Below are 13,513 nucleotides of genomic sequence, written 5' to 3'. Positions count from 1 at the left end.
TGATGTGGTGATACGTGAACTACCATTCAAATGGTACATAAATTTCCAGGGTTCCCAGGCGTGATTGGCTGTATAGATGGCACCCACATCCCAATCATTGCTCCTTCAGTAAATGAAGGAGACTATGTGAACAGGAAGTCCGTCCACAGCATCAATGTACAGGTACATAATTCCCTGTAGCATTTCACACCAACAAGTGATGGCATCATGGTAATGGATGCTAATATGTGTTCTCTGCACTGGGCAGATCATATGTGATGCTGCCAACATTATCACAAATGTGGAAGCCAAGTGGCCAGGCTCTGTCCATGACTCACGAATCTTCCGGGAATGTACACTGAGCACCAAATTTGGACATGGTGGGTCAAAGTAACTGAAATATACAGAGACCAATTGCCACAGGGACGTTTGCACTGACATGTATTCTTCTGTCCTAGGAGAGTTCACTGGCCACCTGCTTGGTGATAGGGGGTACCCATGTCTACCCTATTTGCTCACCCCTTACCCTGACCCTGAACCGGGCCCACAGCAGCGTTATAATCTGGCCCATTGCAGGACACGGGCCAGAGTTGAAATGACCATCGGAATGCTCAAGGCCCGGTTCCAGTGCCTTCGTGGACTCAGGGTCACCCCAGAAAGGGCATGTGACATCATTGTGGCATGTGTGATCCTACACAACATTGCCACGATTAGAGGTGAACAGTGTCCAGCTGAACCAGACAACAGCAGTGATCCACACGATGAACATCCTGACCCACCCACGAACGTACAGGATGGAAGAGCAGTCAGAGACACCATATGCCACAACCATTTCCTGTGACCCGTCAACCCAACATGTTACAAGACAAATACACAGATACTGTGGTCAACTGCCTTTATTGGTCACCCTGTATGTCCTGTACACAAAGAATAAATGCGTATATTAGTATGTTGTACAAACACTGACATGATTCGTCCATCTATGATCACTCCACCCACCCTTAACTGTTGTTCCAGCAGTACAATCTCCAGCTTCGACTTTTGGATCTGCAGCTGGAGGTGCACCATTTCCATGTCGCACTTTCTTATCTTCCTGGCCAGATATGTCTTATACAGCTGCTTCACAGGGAGCTATTGCAACAAGGGACATAGCATTGGCATCCATAGTACATGCCTACTTAGGTTGGTTGTAAATCAGTGCTGAACAACCCACTGTGGAAAGGTTCGTTGTAGGAGTGGCTGGACCCTCTTCCTCTTCATTTCCAGCATCACTCTGCCGGGGACATAGTAAGTCCATGGTGTCATCATAGTACCACATTGTCGTCAGTTGTTATATTTTCCACTGTACACTGTATACCTCATAGTGTGGCTCTGTTGCGGCCTCCTCTGTAGCAGCTGTCACTGTTTCGTCATCATGTGCCTGTGGTGGAGACATTTAACAACATTGCTGTTCTACTGTTGACACATGTAGTCTGTGAAGTATTACGAGTACTCACAACTGCATGTCGGTCTGGCTCAACAGGGGGCTGCACCAGATGCAGTACACCATCACCGTCAACTGGAAGAATATGGGGTTCATACAGGTCACTCATGACTTATGTGGGCGCAAATGGCAATTACCAGACATACCAATCACCATACACCTCATTGTCAGTATGCTCTCAGAGACAACCGACACTGAGGGGAGGCAAAATCAGTAGGTGTCAGGGTGGAAACGCTTTTGAGCTTTATGTTGCATTGAGGTATAGGTTCATATGTTACACTTATTGGGAAAGGTACGGAATGTACTACTCGCTCTGTCTCTGGGAACAGGGAGCTCACCCTGTGGGGGGTTAACACACACACACGTATGCAAAATTAACGGACACCGCTATGCACATAATAAAGACGTACCACTGCAGCTCGGTGTGTGTGAGTCTCTCCCTGAGCCCTCACCTGTGCAGCACGTTAACAGTTTCCAAGTGTCTCAGTGTTGTTTATTCACCTAACTGTTTGATGACTGTCATTCTCTGTCAGTAGGACAGTAACTTCACTACGACATAGTTCATTTTGGTCAAGGTGACTGTGCAGAATGGATGTATGCACATCATGTATTATTTTGAATTTACCCCTTATGTAGGCACTTGTGTCTTGCGGGGTTATTGACTCAGAGGATGTCCCCGCAGAGATGCCTTCGGCCACAGGGCGCCCACTGTTTTGGCTGAGGGCCAACTGCTCAGCCTCTGTGAGTGGTGGTGGTGGAGGACCCCCACCTGTTTTTCGGGCCTCCGCTTTTTTTCTGTTGGCTGTGACGGCACACATTTGGGCATACAGAGTAAGCAAATATGTACTTGTAATGTGCTCATATAATTTCAATATGTGCTTACAGAAAGAAAATTAATGTAGCCTCTAACTGCAATTGATTTACATAGGACACACAGACCAAGCACTATGGCTCATAATACAATTACACCTTACCTGTTTGGACTATATTTTTATATTTCATTTTTACTTGCTGCCAGGCACGTTTGGGGCCTGTTGGGTTGCACCTGCGCTCACATCACATCACAAAATAAAATGTATAAAATAACAAATAAAATAACATATGATAAAATAACGTGTTAAATGGGTGGAAATCCCTCGATCAATGTTTAAATTAACACTCACGCATTGACTCTGTCGGCTATGTTTTGCCGTACATGCTCCCTTTCCTTTGCAGCTGCGGCTGTGTTACTTTTTTTTTCTGCATGATGTGCATGCTGTCGGCATATGCTGCCATCAGAATTTCCGCCTCGAGCGCTGTGAAATACGTCGACCGCGCCTTCTTTCCCTCCGTCTCCATGGTGACTCGCTTAATCTGTGCTCCACTGATCGGGGCTTTATGTATCCTCGTGCGCGTGCTTAACTTGGGGTTAAAGCAACTCCGCGTTGATTGAACTAATTGTTATCAGCCTTTCTGAAACCGAATATTCCGAGTTGGACAGTTCGGGGTTACTCAACCGTGAGTGTCGTTTTTCACTCTGAGTTTTCTAAACCGGCTTCCTGAAACAGGGCCCTGCTCATTTAACATGTTTGTCTTCAGCAAAACAAAAAGCTGGCACCTGGTAAATATCTACACTTTATGCAGACTCTGCTGCCATCCACTCGAGCACGCTGGTGCAAACCATTGCATAAAGTCCTGCACACGGCCATCTGTTTAGCGTCCTTGGGGATTAAGCTCAAGGTCAGCAATAGCCTAAATGCAGACACGTAATCTTTAAATATAAGCACACACCTGGACTGAGTCAAATAAATGACAAAATGCGCACACATGTATTCCACATTTGTCAAGACTGCACCTGAGGAAAAGGGTAACATATCACCTCAAACTCACATTTGAGCTAGAAGTGAGAAATAAAATGACCCGCAGTGTTTTAGTCGATCACAAACACCAAATGACTGCAGTTTGACAGCCCAAGCTATTGCCACATTTCCCTTTCATACTGTTTTGTCAGATTTTCAAAGGCCTTGTTTGTATTTTAAGAAGAATAATTAGTTTGGCATCCAAAGATATTCTGTGACAAATAATATTTAATGCAAAAATTTCCCTGTTGTGGGATCAATAAAGTCTTATCTTATCTTACATAATAAAGCTTACGCCAACAATTTTTACTTTGTTTAAAAATGTATGAGCTATTTATGTTCTATATCATAATGATACATGAGGGACTTCCCATTACTTCTCCAAAATGTTCTGTAATCCAAAATCTTTGTTTTGTTTGTTTTGCTTGGTTTTCAACACAATATCCAAAGACAAAATCAAATTGTGTCAAAATATTAATTTGTGGTTTGGACATCACCGTGTCTCATTGAATATTTACCATATTATGATTATTGCTTTGTAAACACACACAAATGATTTGGTCTGTCCTCTTACATTGCAAGGATCAAGGTCCTTCCTAGACCGTTTTGTTCCTTCTCTCGTTTATGCAGGTGTAAAACAGGTCATACGGGTCTGCATTTTTTTCTAGCTAGAACAATATCCATCCATTGGCTTCCGCTTATCCTTTTCAGGGTCGCGGGGGGCGCTGGAGCCTATCCCAGCTGTCATAGGGCGAGAGGCGGGGTACACCCTGGACAGGTCGCCAGTCTGTCGCAGGGCCAACACACAGGGACAGACAACCATTCGCACTCACATTCACTCGCACAGTCACACCTAGTGGCAATTTTGATTATCCAATTAACCTATCCCCACAAGCTGCATGTCTTTGGACGGTGGGAGGAAGCCGGAGTACCCGGAGGGAACCCACGCAAACACGGGGAGAACATGCAAACTCCACACAGAAAGACCTGATGGTGGAATTGAACTCAGGACCTTCTTGCTGTGCGGCAACAGTGCTAACCACCGTGCCACCGTGCTGCCTAGAACAATATCCTAGTGACCTAAACATCACGCATTGTCAGGCTCATCTTCTAAAGGCATTTAAAAAAAATCCCACACAAGAATGTTCCTCAGAGCTTGCCATACTCACAGCGAGCAAGGACAGCCACAACTAGGAACTCAGCTCCACTGTGTACTAATAACAGAAGTGTGATGCTAACAGTTAAAGTAAATCACTGTTACCTTCGATAACCATGTCTACCATGTCTACGATTCGGATCAGCTGAACATGCTGGTAACAGAGATGCTGATTCCAACTGGAAAAGAAGAGAAACAGAAATAAAGAGATTTATTTTATTTTCATTTGTTTCATTTAGGCATTTAAAAGAGATACTTCTGCTGTGGTGTGTCTGGTGTACAGATGGTGAGGCAGTTTGTCTCATTACGGATACAGTGATGTAAACAACACCTAGTGTGGCTGAGGCACCAACAATAATTCGAGGCTGATTTATACATTTTTACAGTGAACACGAGGCTTTTAAGCAGCAGCTCTAACAAACAATGGGATCTAAGCAGACACTCACTCCTATGAGCTTCAACCTTTGATACAAAAGCGACTGCCATACACTGGGGAGTTGAACAACAATGTGAAGCATGGTGCCCCACCTAACAGCAAATCAATATTCGTGGGTTAAAGTGTAAAGTGTGATTAATGTATCGGCTCTCTATCGTGGACAGCTCCCGGTAGTGGTTTTGAATGCTTGTTAATGTCACAGATCTATTTCAGGAAAGTTATTAGCATTTTCATAGTTCTGCAGGGGACGGAAAAGAATGAACGCTGTTCTTTTGCTACTGTGCATGAATATTCAGAAAGAACAGGCCCTCATTGTCATTCATCAGGAAAAAATATGTTTCAGTTACAAGCTGTAACACAGTTGATCTGCAGCCGTGTTCTTTGTAAACCACAGTGTGTGTGTGTGTGTGTGTGTGTGTGTGTGTGTGTGTGTGTGTGTGTGTGTGCATTCACCTATAGATCATTTACTTATAGCTTTCCATAATTTGGTTTCTTTTCACACAAAAAAGAATTTCAAGTGAACTCCACTGGAACCAAAATGTGTCATTACAAACCACGTGAGAACATTCAGTCCACTCAGTGGCCAGATGTGTTTGGGCCTGGAGCAAGAAAAGTAAAGACTGGAACCACCTGGAACCACCCAAGTGTGATTACTGTATTCATATCTGCATAAACCAACCACACTAACAGGTGAAGAAAACTAGAGTTTGATCTTAACGGACTAAACGCTGCAGGTCTAAACACTTCAATAAGAAGAGATGACTTGGAAGAAATGAACATGATTTTTTTGAGATTGAGAAATGAATGTACTTGGTGATTAGAGTCCAATGACCCATCATGGCAGAACAGAATCCCAGCAGCAATGGGATTTAGGACAGGACCCTCTGGAATCTAGATGCTGGTGGTGGAGATGCAGACTGAGGCTTGAAAAGAGCTCTGGCTGAGGTGTCTGCGGTTGAGATGGGGACGAGGTGTATGGGCTCAAATTGTGGTCATAAATATTTTGAACTTGTAAATCACATGTGTATTTGTGTACTGAGTTTTTTAACCTTGTAAACCAAAATATCTGAAAGTTTTATGTTTGTGCATCTACAGATGAAAATTTGTGTGTGTGTGTGTGTGTGTGTGTGTGTGTGTGTGTGTGTGTGTGTGTGTGTGTGTGTGTGTGTGTGTAAAAAGAAACCTGATTTGTTTGTAAAAAATATTACAATTGTTTTTTGTTAGCGTCTGGTTACAGATACAAAGCAAAAAACTACCTGTAAGACTTGGTGCTCAGGTTTCCTGGCTGCTTGTTGATTTCAACTTACAAGTACAAACTTTGACCTGATTTTTCTTCCTTTCAGCTGATTGGTCAATGTCATGTCAATCACAAATTTAACAGTCCAATCAGAGAACAGATGGGTTTGGTCCTTTGCTGAGCTGGAAGGGAGAATGACGGAGAGCACAGATTTAAACCATGCAAAGCAGAGGCCGATTGGCTCAAAGAAGGTGGGCGAGAAGATGATTGGATTAGAGTACTGCTGTCAGTATTGAGATTAACGGTGTGGGAAAACGGTAGTCATGCAAAGAACCGATCTTACTTATTGAACTCAAGCTTCATTTAAGGGCTGTTCAAGCAGTGAGACTAGGTTTTAGCCTGAAAATTGGAGTTGGGCTAAAGTTAGGCATTAGTCATAATAGTTATGATTATCATCACTTCCACATCAGACCTAACCCCACTGCTACACTTAAAAAAACAGACATTATCGTTATTATAATAAATGTGGCATTTGTCTGACAGTAACTACCAATGCAAAAAAGAAAAAATCAAAGTTTCAAATAAAAGAGCAATGGTGAAGCAGTTTAGTGCAGACAACAGACAAGTGACTCATACATAAAAAACGAATGCAGCATGACTTTAAAAGCACATTTACACTAGTCTGATCTATTTCGGGGGAGATAACTATGACTCCATTTACACATGTGTTCTCATTTGCTTCTTGTGAAAGCAAATCAAGTCAAGCAATTCCTATATCTATATGTGATGCTATCTCTGCTTGACTGAACGTTCTGATAATCATCTACTATTCCAACCCTAATGATTTTCTGCTCTCAGGATTGTCAGGAATCAATAAACTTATCTTTCTCAGATTTTAAGAGTGTTGCTAACTCATCTGTCGCCTTGCTGTAGAACCGACAAATATCCTGCAGCTCCAGAAAAAATTATGCTGCTTCAGATCGAAAGATAAAACTTAATGAAACTATTAATATATGTAAAGTAAGAACTATTACACTCACCTTGATTAGACTGGTGAACTCTTCAGCTGGCTCTCTGCCCTGTGGCAGCTGGAATAGCCTTATTCCTGCTGGATATCTATTTAAGAAGATGGATGAATGGATGGCATTTGGTGGCAAGTGAAGAAAATATAAGTAATGCAGAATTTCAGGTACACAGTGGAAGTTAAACTATATGCACAGAAAAAAGACTTCCCAAAAGAATATTTTCAGAATATATCTGCACCTTTCCTTAATAAAATAAATTATACAGAGACAAGATTTTGTGGGTTTTTTAATTGTTTCATTGTTACAGCATAGTTGTTAAATGAAGAAAAGAAGTTTTAACAGGTGCACAGGATCGAATAACTTGACCACGGGAGATTTTGTGAGTGTTTAAAGTTTAATGGTAGTTATGTATAATGTATTCTTAGTTATCAATGCAAGGAGTGGAGCAACAACCGTCATGTTTCACTGCAGTTTCAGTTCTAAGTTCCAGACAATCCACTGACATACAGACCAGTAATTCATATACCCTATTAGTTTGGAGAAACCAGTAATTTATTACTAAATTATACTTTCTATACTTGACACACACGTTGATTATTTTTCTCTGTTGCACCAAGATATGATCCCTTTAGAGACAGAGGTATTCTCTACAATGTGAATATAGATTACTTTACAGCATAAAGTGTTGAAAGATTCTGTTTTGTTCTTTAACTTTTGAGTGACTGTCAAAAACGGATGTTTCTTGCAGCAAAAGGAAAAAAGTTTTGATCTAAGAAGGAAACGTTTCTCTGAGTAAGAACTGACATATTTAAAATGGCATAAAAGTAAATATTTTTACCCTTATTAAACATTTTTGACATATTTAAAGCCTTAGAATTTGACAGATGGTTACTTTATATAAAATACATACACTTATTTGATTAATTTAGTGAGATTAGGCTGACTTTTGGGAAACCAGATCAAAGATTATAAGTTGACTTAATTATGTGAACAATGACACATTTCTGTTTACACCTAATCCATTTTTTAAAATTTGTTTTTTTATGCAGTGGCAACAGGGGAAAAAGGATCCTCAGTTGCTTTGTTATCAGTCTTCAGTCTACTCACTGCTAGCAGCCAATACAGTGACAATAGTTGGCCAAGCATTAATTTAAAATGACAAACACATTGGAATTTATATTATGCCAAGAAGAAACTTGTATGGTTTTTGCTGACTTCCTTCCCTGGAGAGCCCGTCATGGTACTTTGAGCCTGTCTTGTTAGACTAAAGCTGACGATGGTGAACTCGGCATTACATCTGAATTGAGTCTCTCCATCATTCACAAGAAAAAAGCAACGAGCCGGATGTAGAGCTCAGTCTACTGAATCCTTTATAGTATTGATATCCTCAGGGATAAGACAACATCAGCACCGGGATAGATTATGGTGTATTGACATTGCCATTTCCCTTCAAGGTGCCTGCATTTTATTTTATGGGTGTAAACATATTGCAAGGTTTTCTCATTATATTGAAGGAGTACAGTGTAACCTTGGAACAATGTAAGTGCGTATGAACTGTGTATCGGTATTAATCATGCATTTATTCCTAAAGCAATTCACTTTCATTGATCAATGAGAAAAGGAAGAACACAATGAACAGCTACTCTGCAGAACTTTTAATCTACTGCTTTGTCGCTGTGCAGTTTCAGGTAGTCACTGCAGAGGAGGCACTGCTGCTTGCTCATTAATTAGTGCAATGACATATCCTAATAAAGCCAGAATTAAAACAGAACTGTGCTCTTTATATGTATAAAATCATTACCTGATCTGAAGGCATCCACAGGTGATTCAGCATTTTAGTCTTACTTCTACTATTATATATTCATCCATCCATTTTCATAGTCACAGGGGTGCTGGAGACTATCCCAGCTGTCATAGTATGAAAGAGAGGGTACACCCTGCTGTCACCAGTCTTTCCAATGGCTAACACAGACAACCTTCGGTGCTCACATTCACACATAGAGCCGGTTTAGCCAATTAAACTAAGCGTGTGTCTGGACTCTGGGAGGAATCTGAGGTGCCTTGAGAGAGCCTATGAAAGCACAAAGGGAACAAGCAAATTTGACACACATCCTAAAGATGTGTGTCAAATTTTAAAAAGATAAACTGCAAAGGCTCTACTGCATATACAGTAAAGACAGCTAAAGCTTTTTAGTGTTAGCTAATCAAGAAAATAACAGGCAGATTTAACCAGTAATAAAACTTGGATGAGTTTTGTAATTCTGTTTGCATGTATTTTATTTATTGCCACCTTTAACTGCGCCTCAAATAATATCACACGTTTCCTGCATGTGTGTTAATTATATAGTGTGTGGTGTTATGTCTTTTACAAAAACGAGTCAAAACGTAAAAAACACAAGAAGCTACATCAACACACTACGCAAAAAGCTGGCCAAAGAAACAAGCTGAAAAATCGAGCTGCACACAAAAACAGGCAAGCAATCATGCAATCAGAAGCCTGGACTTTCCGATATTTCCAGTGTTTGTTATCTTAACTCCACTGTTTGCAAATATCTCTCAAAATCATGTCCAAATACATAAGCTGTAGATAAACAATGCATCTTATCCAGCAAACGTTTCAGCTGTGAAGGTAAATTCCCACTGCACAGCCACACTTGTGTGCAACTTGGTCAGTCGGCTAGCAAGATTTGGCACCTTAGTGATGCTGGAGACTTTTCCATCATTAGCCTGCGGCGTTAACGTTGTGTGGATTGTGATTTACAGTTTATTGCAAACGTAATGGGATTTTGATCAGAAATTTAATCATGTAAACATGTACTAGAAGTGTTTATCTACTTAGATTCCCTGTTTTTACATGTTCAAATAGAAGGTTTTCAATTGTGTGTGTGTGTGTGTGTGTGTGTGTGTGTGTGTGTGTGTGTGTGTGTGTGTGATGGTGGTATATATCTATATTTTTATTATTGCTGGGGTTTTGTTTTGTTTTGGAGGTTTTTTGTAACTAACTTGTAACTAACGCAGTAGTAGAAGAAATGACCTTCTCAGGAGATGCTGAGATAATAGAATAAAAGTAAAATAGCTGAGAAAAATCACGCTTTGCTTTACTCCCCCCCCCCCCCTCCCCCCTCCTCCTCTGGAGGCACTGAGTTGTGAAGCAGTCCCGCTGGTGAAACTGAACTACCCAGGAGAACTACCCTGTGTTTTTGATGGAGACAGGCATGCTATCAAAAAATGTCAAAAACTACCTTTGGTGTGCCCACAGTGGTCAAAGCAACACATTTGGCCAGGATTTTCATTTCCCCTGCTAAAAGGGGATTCCCCTGACCAGTTAACAGAACATGGTACAAAATGGGCAGTCAGCAGTACATCAAACCCAGGAGTGTCTCAGAGGTAGTGGCGGGTCTGGGACAGTGTGCTTGTTTGTTATGATTTTGGGGAAAAGAAATGCTTTTGGCTTAATCTGCCTGTCAGGGAATTATACATTATTCTCAGGTAAAGGGGTTTACAGCATTTGCCAAATCTTGGAACGTAGACTAACACATGATATTTTTCACTGAATATAGGCAAAACCTGACGGATAAATTAGAGCAAAATCTCAGTCTAAGTGTGGCTCTCACAGAAAACCTCTTATCAAATAAAATGATAAGTTGTGTTCAAAGAGAAATTGTCTTAAAGAGTCGGATGATTTAGAAATATATTAGTCTCAGGATGTTTTGGGATTTTCTTTATTTAGATTTTTGCCTGCAATGTGAACAAAAACAACAGTCGCAAGCCTTTTTCTATACAGAAAACAGATAACGACCATAAAGTTGTCAAAGGCCAGTTTTTTTTAGTGGATTAAATATTTTGTTGATGTAGCATTCAGTAAAATGACTGATTTTAAATAGTCAGAACAAGGACATGTCCAGAGGTTTTGACAGAAATGTGAATGTAATAAGATGTCCATGGATGGCAGTGTGGAGCTCTAACAAAAGCAGAGTCTGGTAAATGTGCATGCACCTTTTGTTCACAGGTGTGGTGCATAAAACCACCCCATGGGAGACCATTCTCAGTGTTGACATTTTCATGGGTGGAACTACAGAGAGACGAAGACAAACTCATGAATAGAAATAAGTGTTTGTATGGATTATTGTACTGAATGTGAATGGCCCTAAATGAGAGTGAAACAGAGAAAGAAAGACAAGAATGAGTGAACATAACTGATATAGAAACATGCAATGAAAGGAAGGCAAAGTCCTAGCAGACTGCAACCTACTTACCCTCTGTAAAAACAATTAAAGTGCACAAGTGTTACTACATGTTCACTGAACATGTAGTACACAAAGAAAATATGAAGATAAACAATCTGAGAATCTGGGAAATTAAAGGCAATCAAACCCTGTTTGTAAGAAAACTTGATCAGTCTCAGCACAATAAGCAATAGACAACGACTGCATATAAATGCATGAAATGCTTAAATCAGGATGATCAAATCATCATTTTAAATGTAATGGCAGCAACACATTTCTAAACCCCATGTATACCTTTCAGCACTGGTATCTTTCCTGATGTGCAGTTTTTTCCAGATTTCAATCTTTTCTTCAGAGAAACTCTGCCTGAGATGCTCTTTCCAAACACAGTCACCTTACTGACCTGTTGTCAGTTAATCAGATAAGTTGCAAAATATTCCTTATTATTATTTTATATTTTATATTTTTCCTAAATAAAAATATTTTAAATTTGCAGGCATTTGAGACGTGGCCATACAGAAAGACTCTGAGGATACCTTGGACAGCCAATCGTGTAAACGAAAAAGAGAAATTGTCAATCCCATCAAGATGGCAATGAAACATAAATACTTTGGCCACACAGTGCGAGACAATAAATCCCCTCTGCTACAATAACACGTAAAGGGTGAAATCAGGGACGATGTGGCCTCAGTTACAGAAGAATATCCTTGCTCTTACATTTAGGCTGAACACACTGTTCATAAAGGCAATCAACAATAAACACATCATGCTGCTGATAACCAGTGCTCTTTAAGGAAAGGCACTTGATTAAGTTAAGTACTGACATTCACTATTCTATGGTTCACCAGTCTTGTTTGTATCATTGACTTGTTTTTATGTTTTTATCATTTTGTAACGAATACAAGATTCATTCATGTAGTCTTGCCAGACAAATTTAAATGCCAGCTGCCTACAGCAACTGAGAATAATAGCTTAATCTTATCTCTTTTAAATGGAACAAATATGTGCTGTTTCATTGGCTCACATGTCTAAAGATGCAGTAGTAGTCATTCATATTTTAATAAATGAAGAAATCACTCAAATCATCATTGACATTTTATTCTCTATAAATGGTCATAAGTAGGTAACAAAGTTGCAGATATTTGTCATGGAAGTAGAAGCATTGAAGACATGACAAGAGTCAATGCACCTTTTTCTCAAGTTCCTTTGTCATTATATTTGTGAATACATCTGCCAATACAAGTACAGATTTATTTTTGTCACTCAGTAAATCTTCAGCTCTTCAGTTCAGCTACTCGAGGAAAATATGTTCCCAGCGACAAACAATTACTGTAATGTTTTACTTGAATTCAAGCGTGTAAAAGACAGAGAGAGAAAAGGGGAAGAGAGAAAGCCCTTGTGTGCGTTAATCTGTGTATCTGTGAAAATGTGTGGGTTAGCGCTTATTTATGTCATGGTATTTCTTGCCGGGTATTTGAGCATTAGATATGTCGCATATACAGCAGTGACCTGTAATGAAACGGCAGACTGCAGAGTGCCATGGTAATTACAGCAGTGTAGCATGGTCGATTGCACCTGTTACCCAAGTGTTGCAAGTGAATGGTAAATTCCGTAGGATGGTTCTGACTTAAGATGAATTGTTTACCAAATGTGTCTGTGTGAACTAGAAAGGCACAGAGAGTCCACAAGCTCCTATAAATCTGGTAATATCCCTCTCAAATACTAGTGACAAGGGACCAGACGCGCATTTATGTTAAGACGGGTAAGTGGTAAGATTTTTGTCAGGGAGCAAGTGAGAACAGAGAACTTGTACTACAAAGCAAGATTTGGGACTTAGCAAGGTGACTTCAGGTTAAACCTTGGATTATCAGTGTTTTGAAAGAGTTTCACTTCTTACCAGGTAACTTATGTGGCACACCTATGTTTAAGATGTTCACACATAGTAAGAAGGTCCGGGTTGTCTGATCTTTTTGGGGATCATCTAAAGCCTTTATCTTTTCATGATTCTTTCAGTGAGAATTATATTCACAGTTAGATTTACTGTCACTCAACATGTTAAAAACTTGAAAGAACGAAAAAAAAAATTCTTAGGCCAGAATTACAGGATTAATTCATGTAATGCATATTTAACCT

General features: G+C 40.1%; 1 protein-coding gene across 2 annotated transcripts; it reads right to left on the bottom strand.

The window, feature by feature from the left end:
- Positions 1 to 833: 833 nt before the first annotated feature.
- On the bottom strand, positions 834 to 2,634 carry LOC112436174 (uncharacterized). Of its 2 annotated transcripts, XM_076877528.1 has the most exons (6): positions 2,088 to 2,634; positions 1,476 to 1,537; positions 1,337 to 1,399; positions 1,193 to 1,252; positions 979 to 1,110; positions 834 to 896 (listed from the first exon to the last, which is right to left on the bottom strand). In XM_076877528.1, the coding sequence occupies exons 1-6, from the start codon at positions 2,278 to 2,280 to the stop codon at positions 876 to 878; spliced, it is 531 nt and encodes a 176-aa protein (XP_076733643.1). In that variant the 5' UTR covers positions 2,281 to 2,634; the 3' UTR covers positions 834 to 875. The 2 variants fall into 2 exon arrangements, with proteins under 2 accessions (XP_076733643.1, XP_076733642.1); XM_076877527.1 differs by having other exon boundaries at positions 878 to 1,110.
- Between the last annotated feature and the right edge of the window lie 10,879 nt (positions 2,635 to 13,513).

The sequence above is a fragment of the Maylandia zebra genome, linkage group LG2 (genome assembly GCF_041146795.1).
Source record: "Maylandia zebra isolate NMK-2024a linkage group LG2, Mzebra_GT3a, whole genome shotgun sequence".
In the NCBI taxonomy this organism is placed as follows: domain Eukaryota; kingdom Metazoa; phylum Chordata; class Actinopteri; order Cichliformes; family Cichlidae; genus Maylandia; species Maylandia zebra.
The sequence above is the reverse complement of the archived record's forward strand: the minus strand, read 5'-3'. Positions and strand labels throughout refer to the sequence as shown.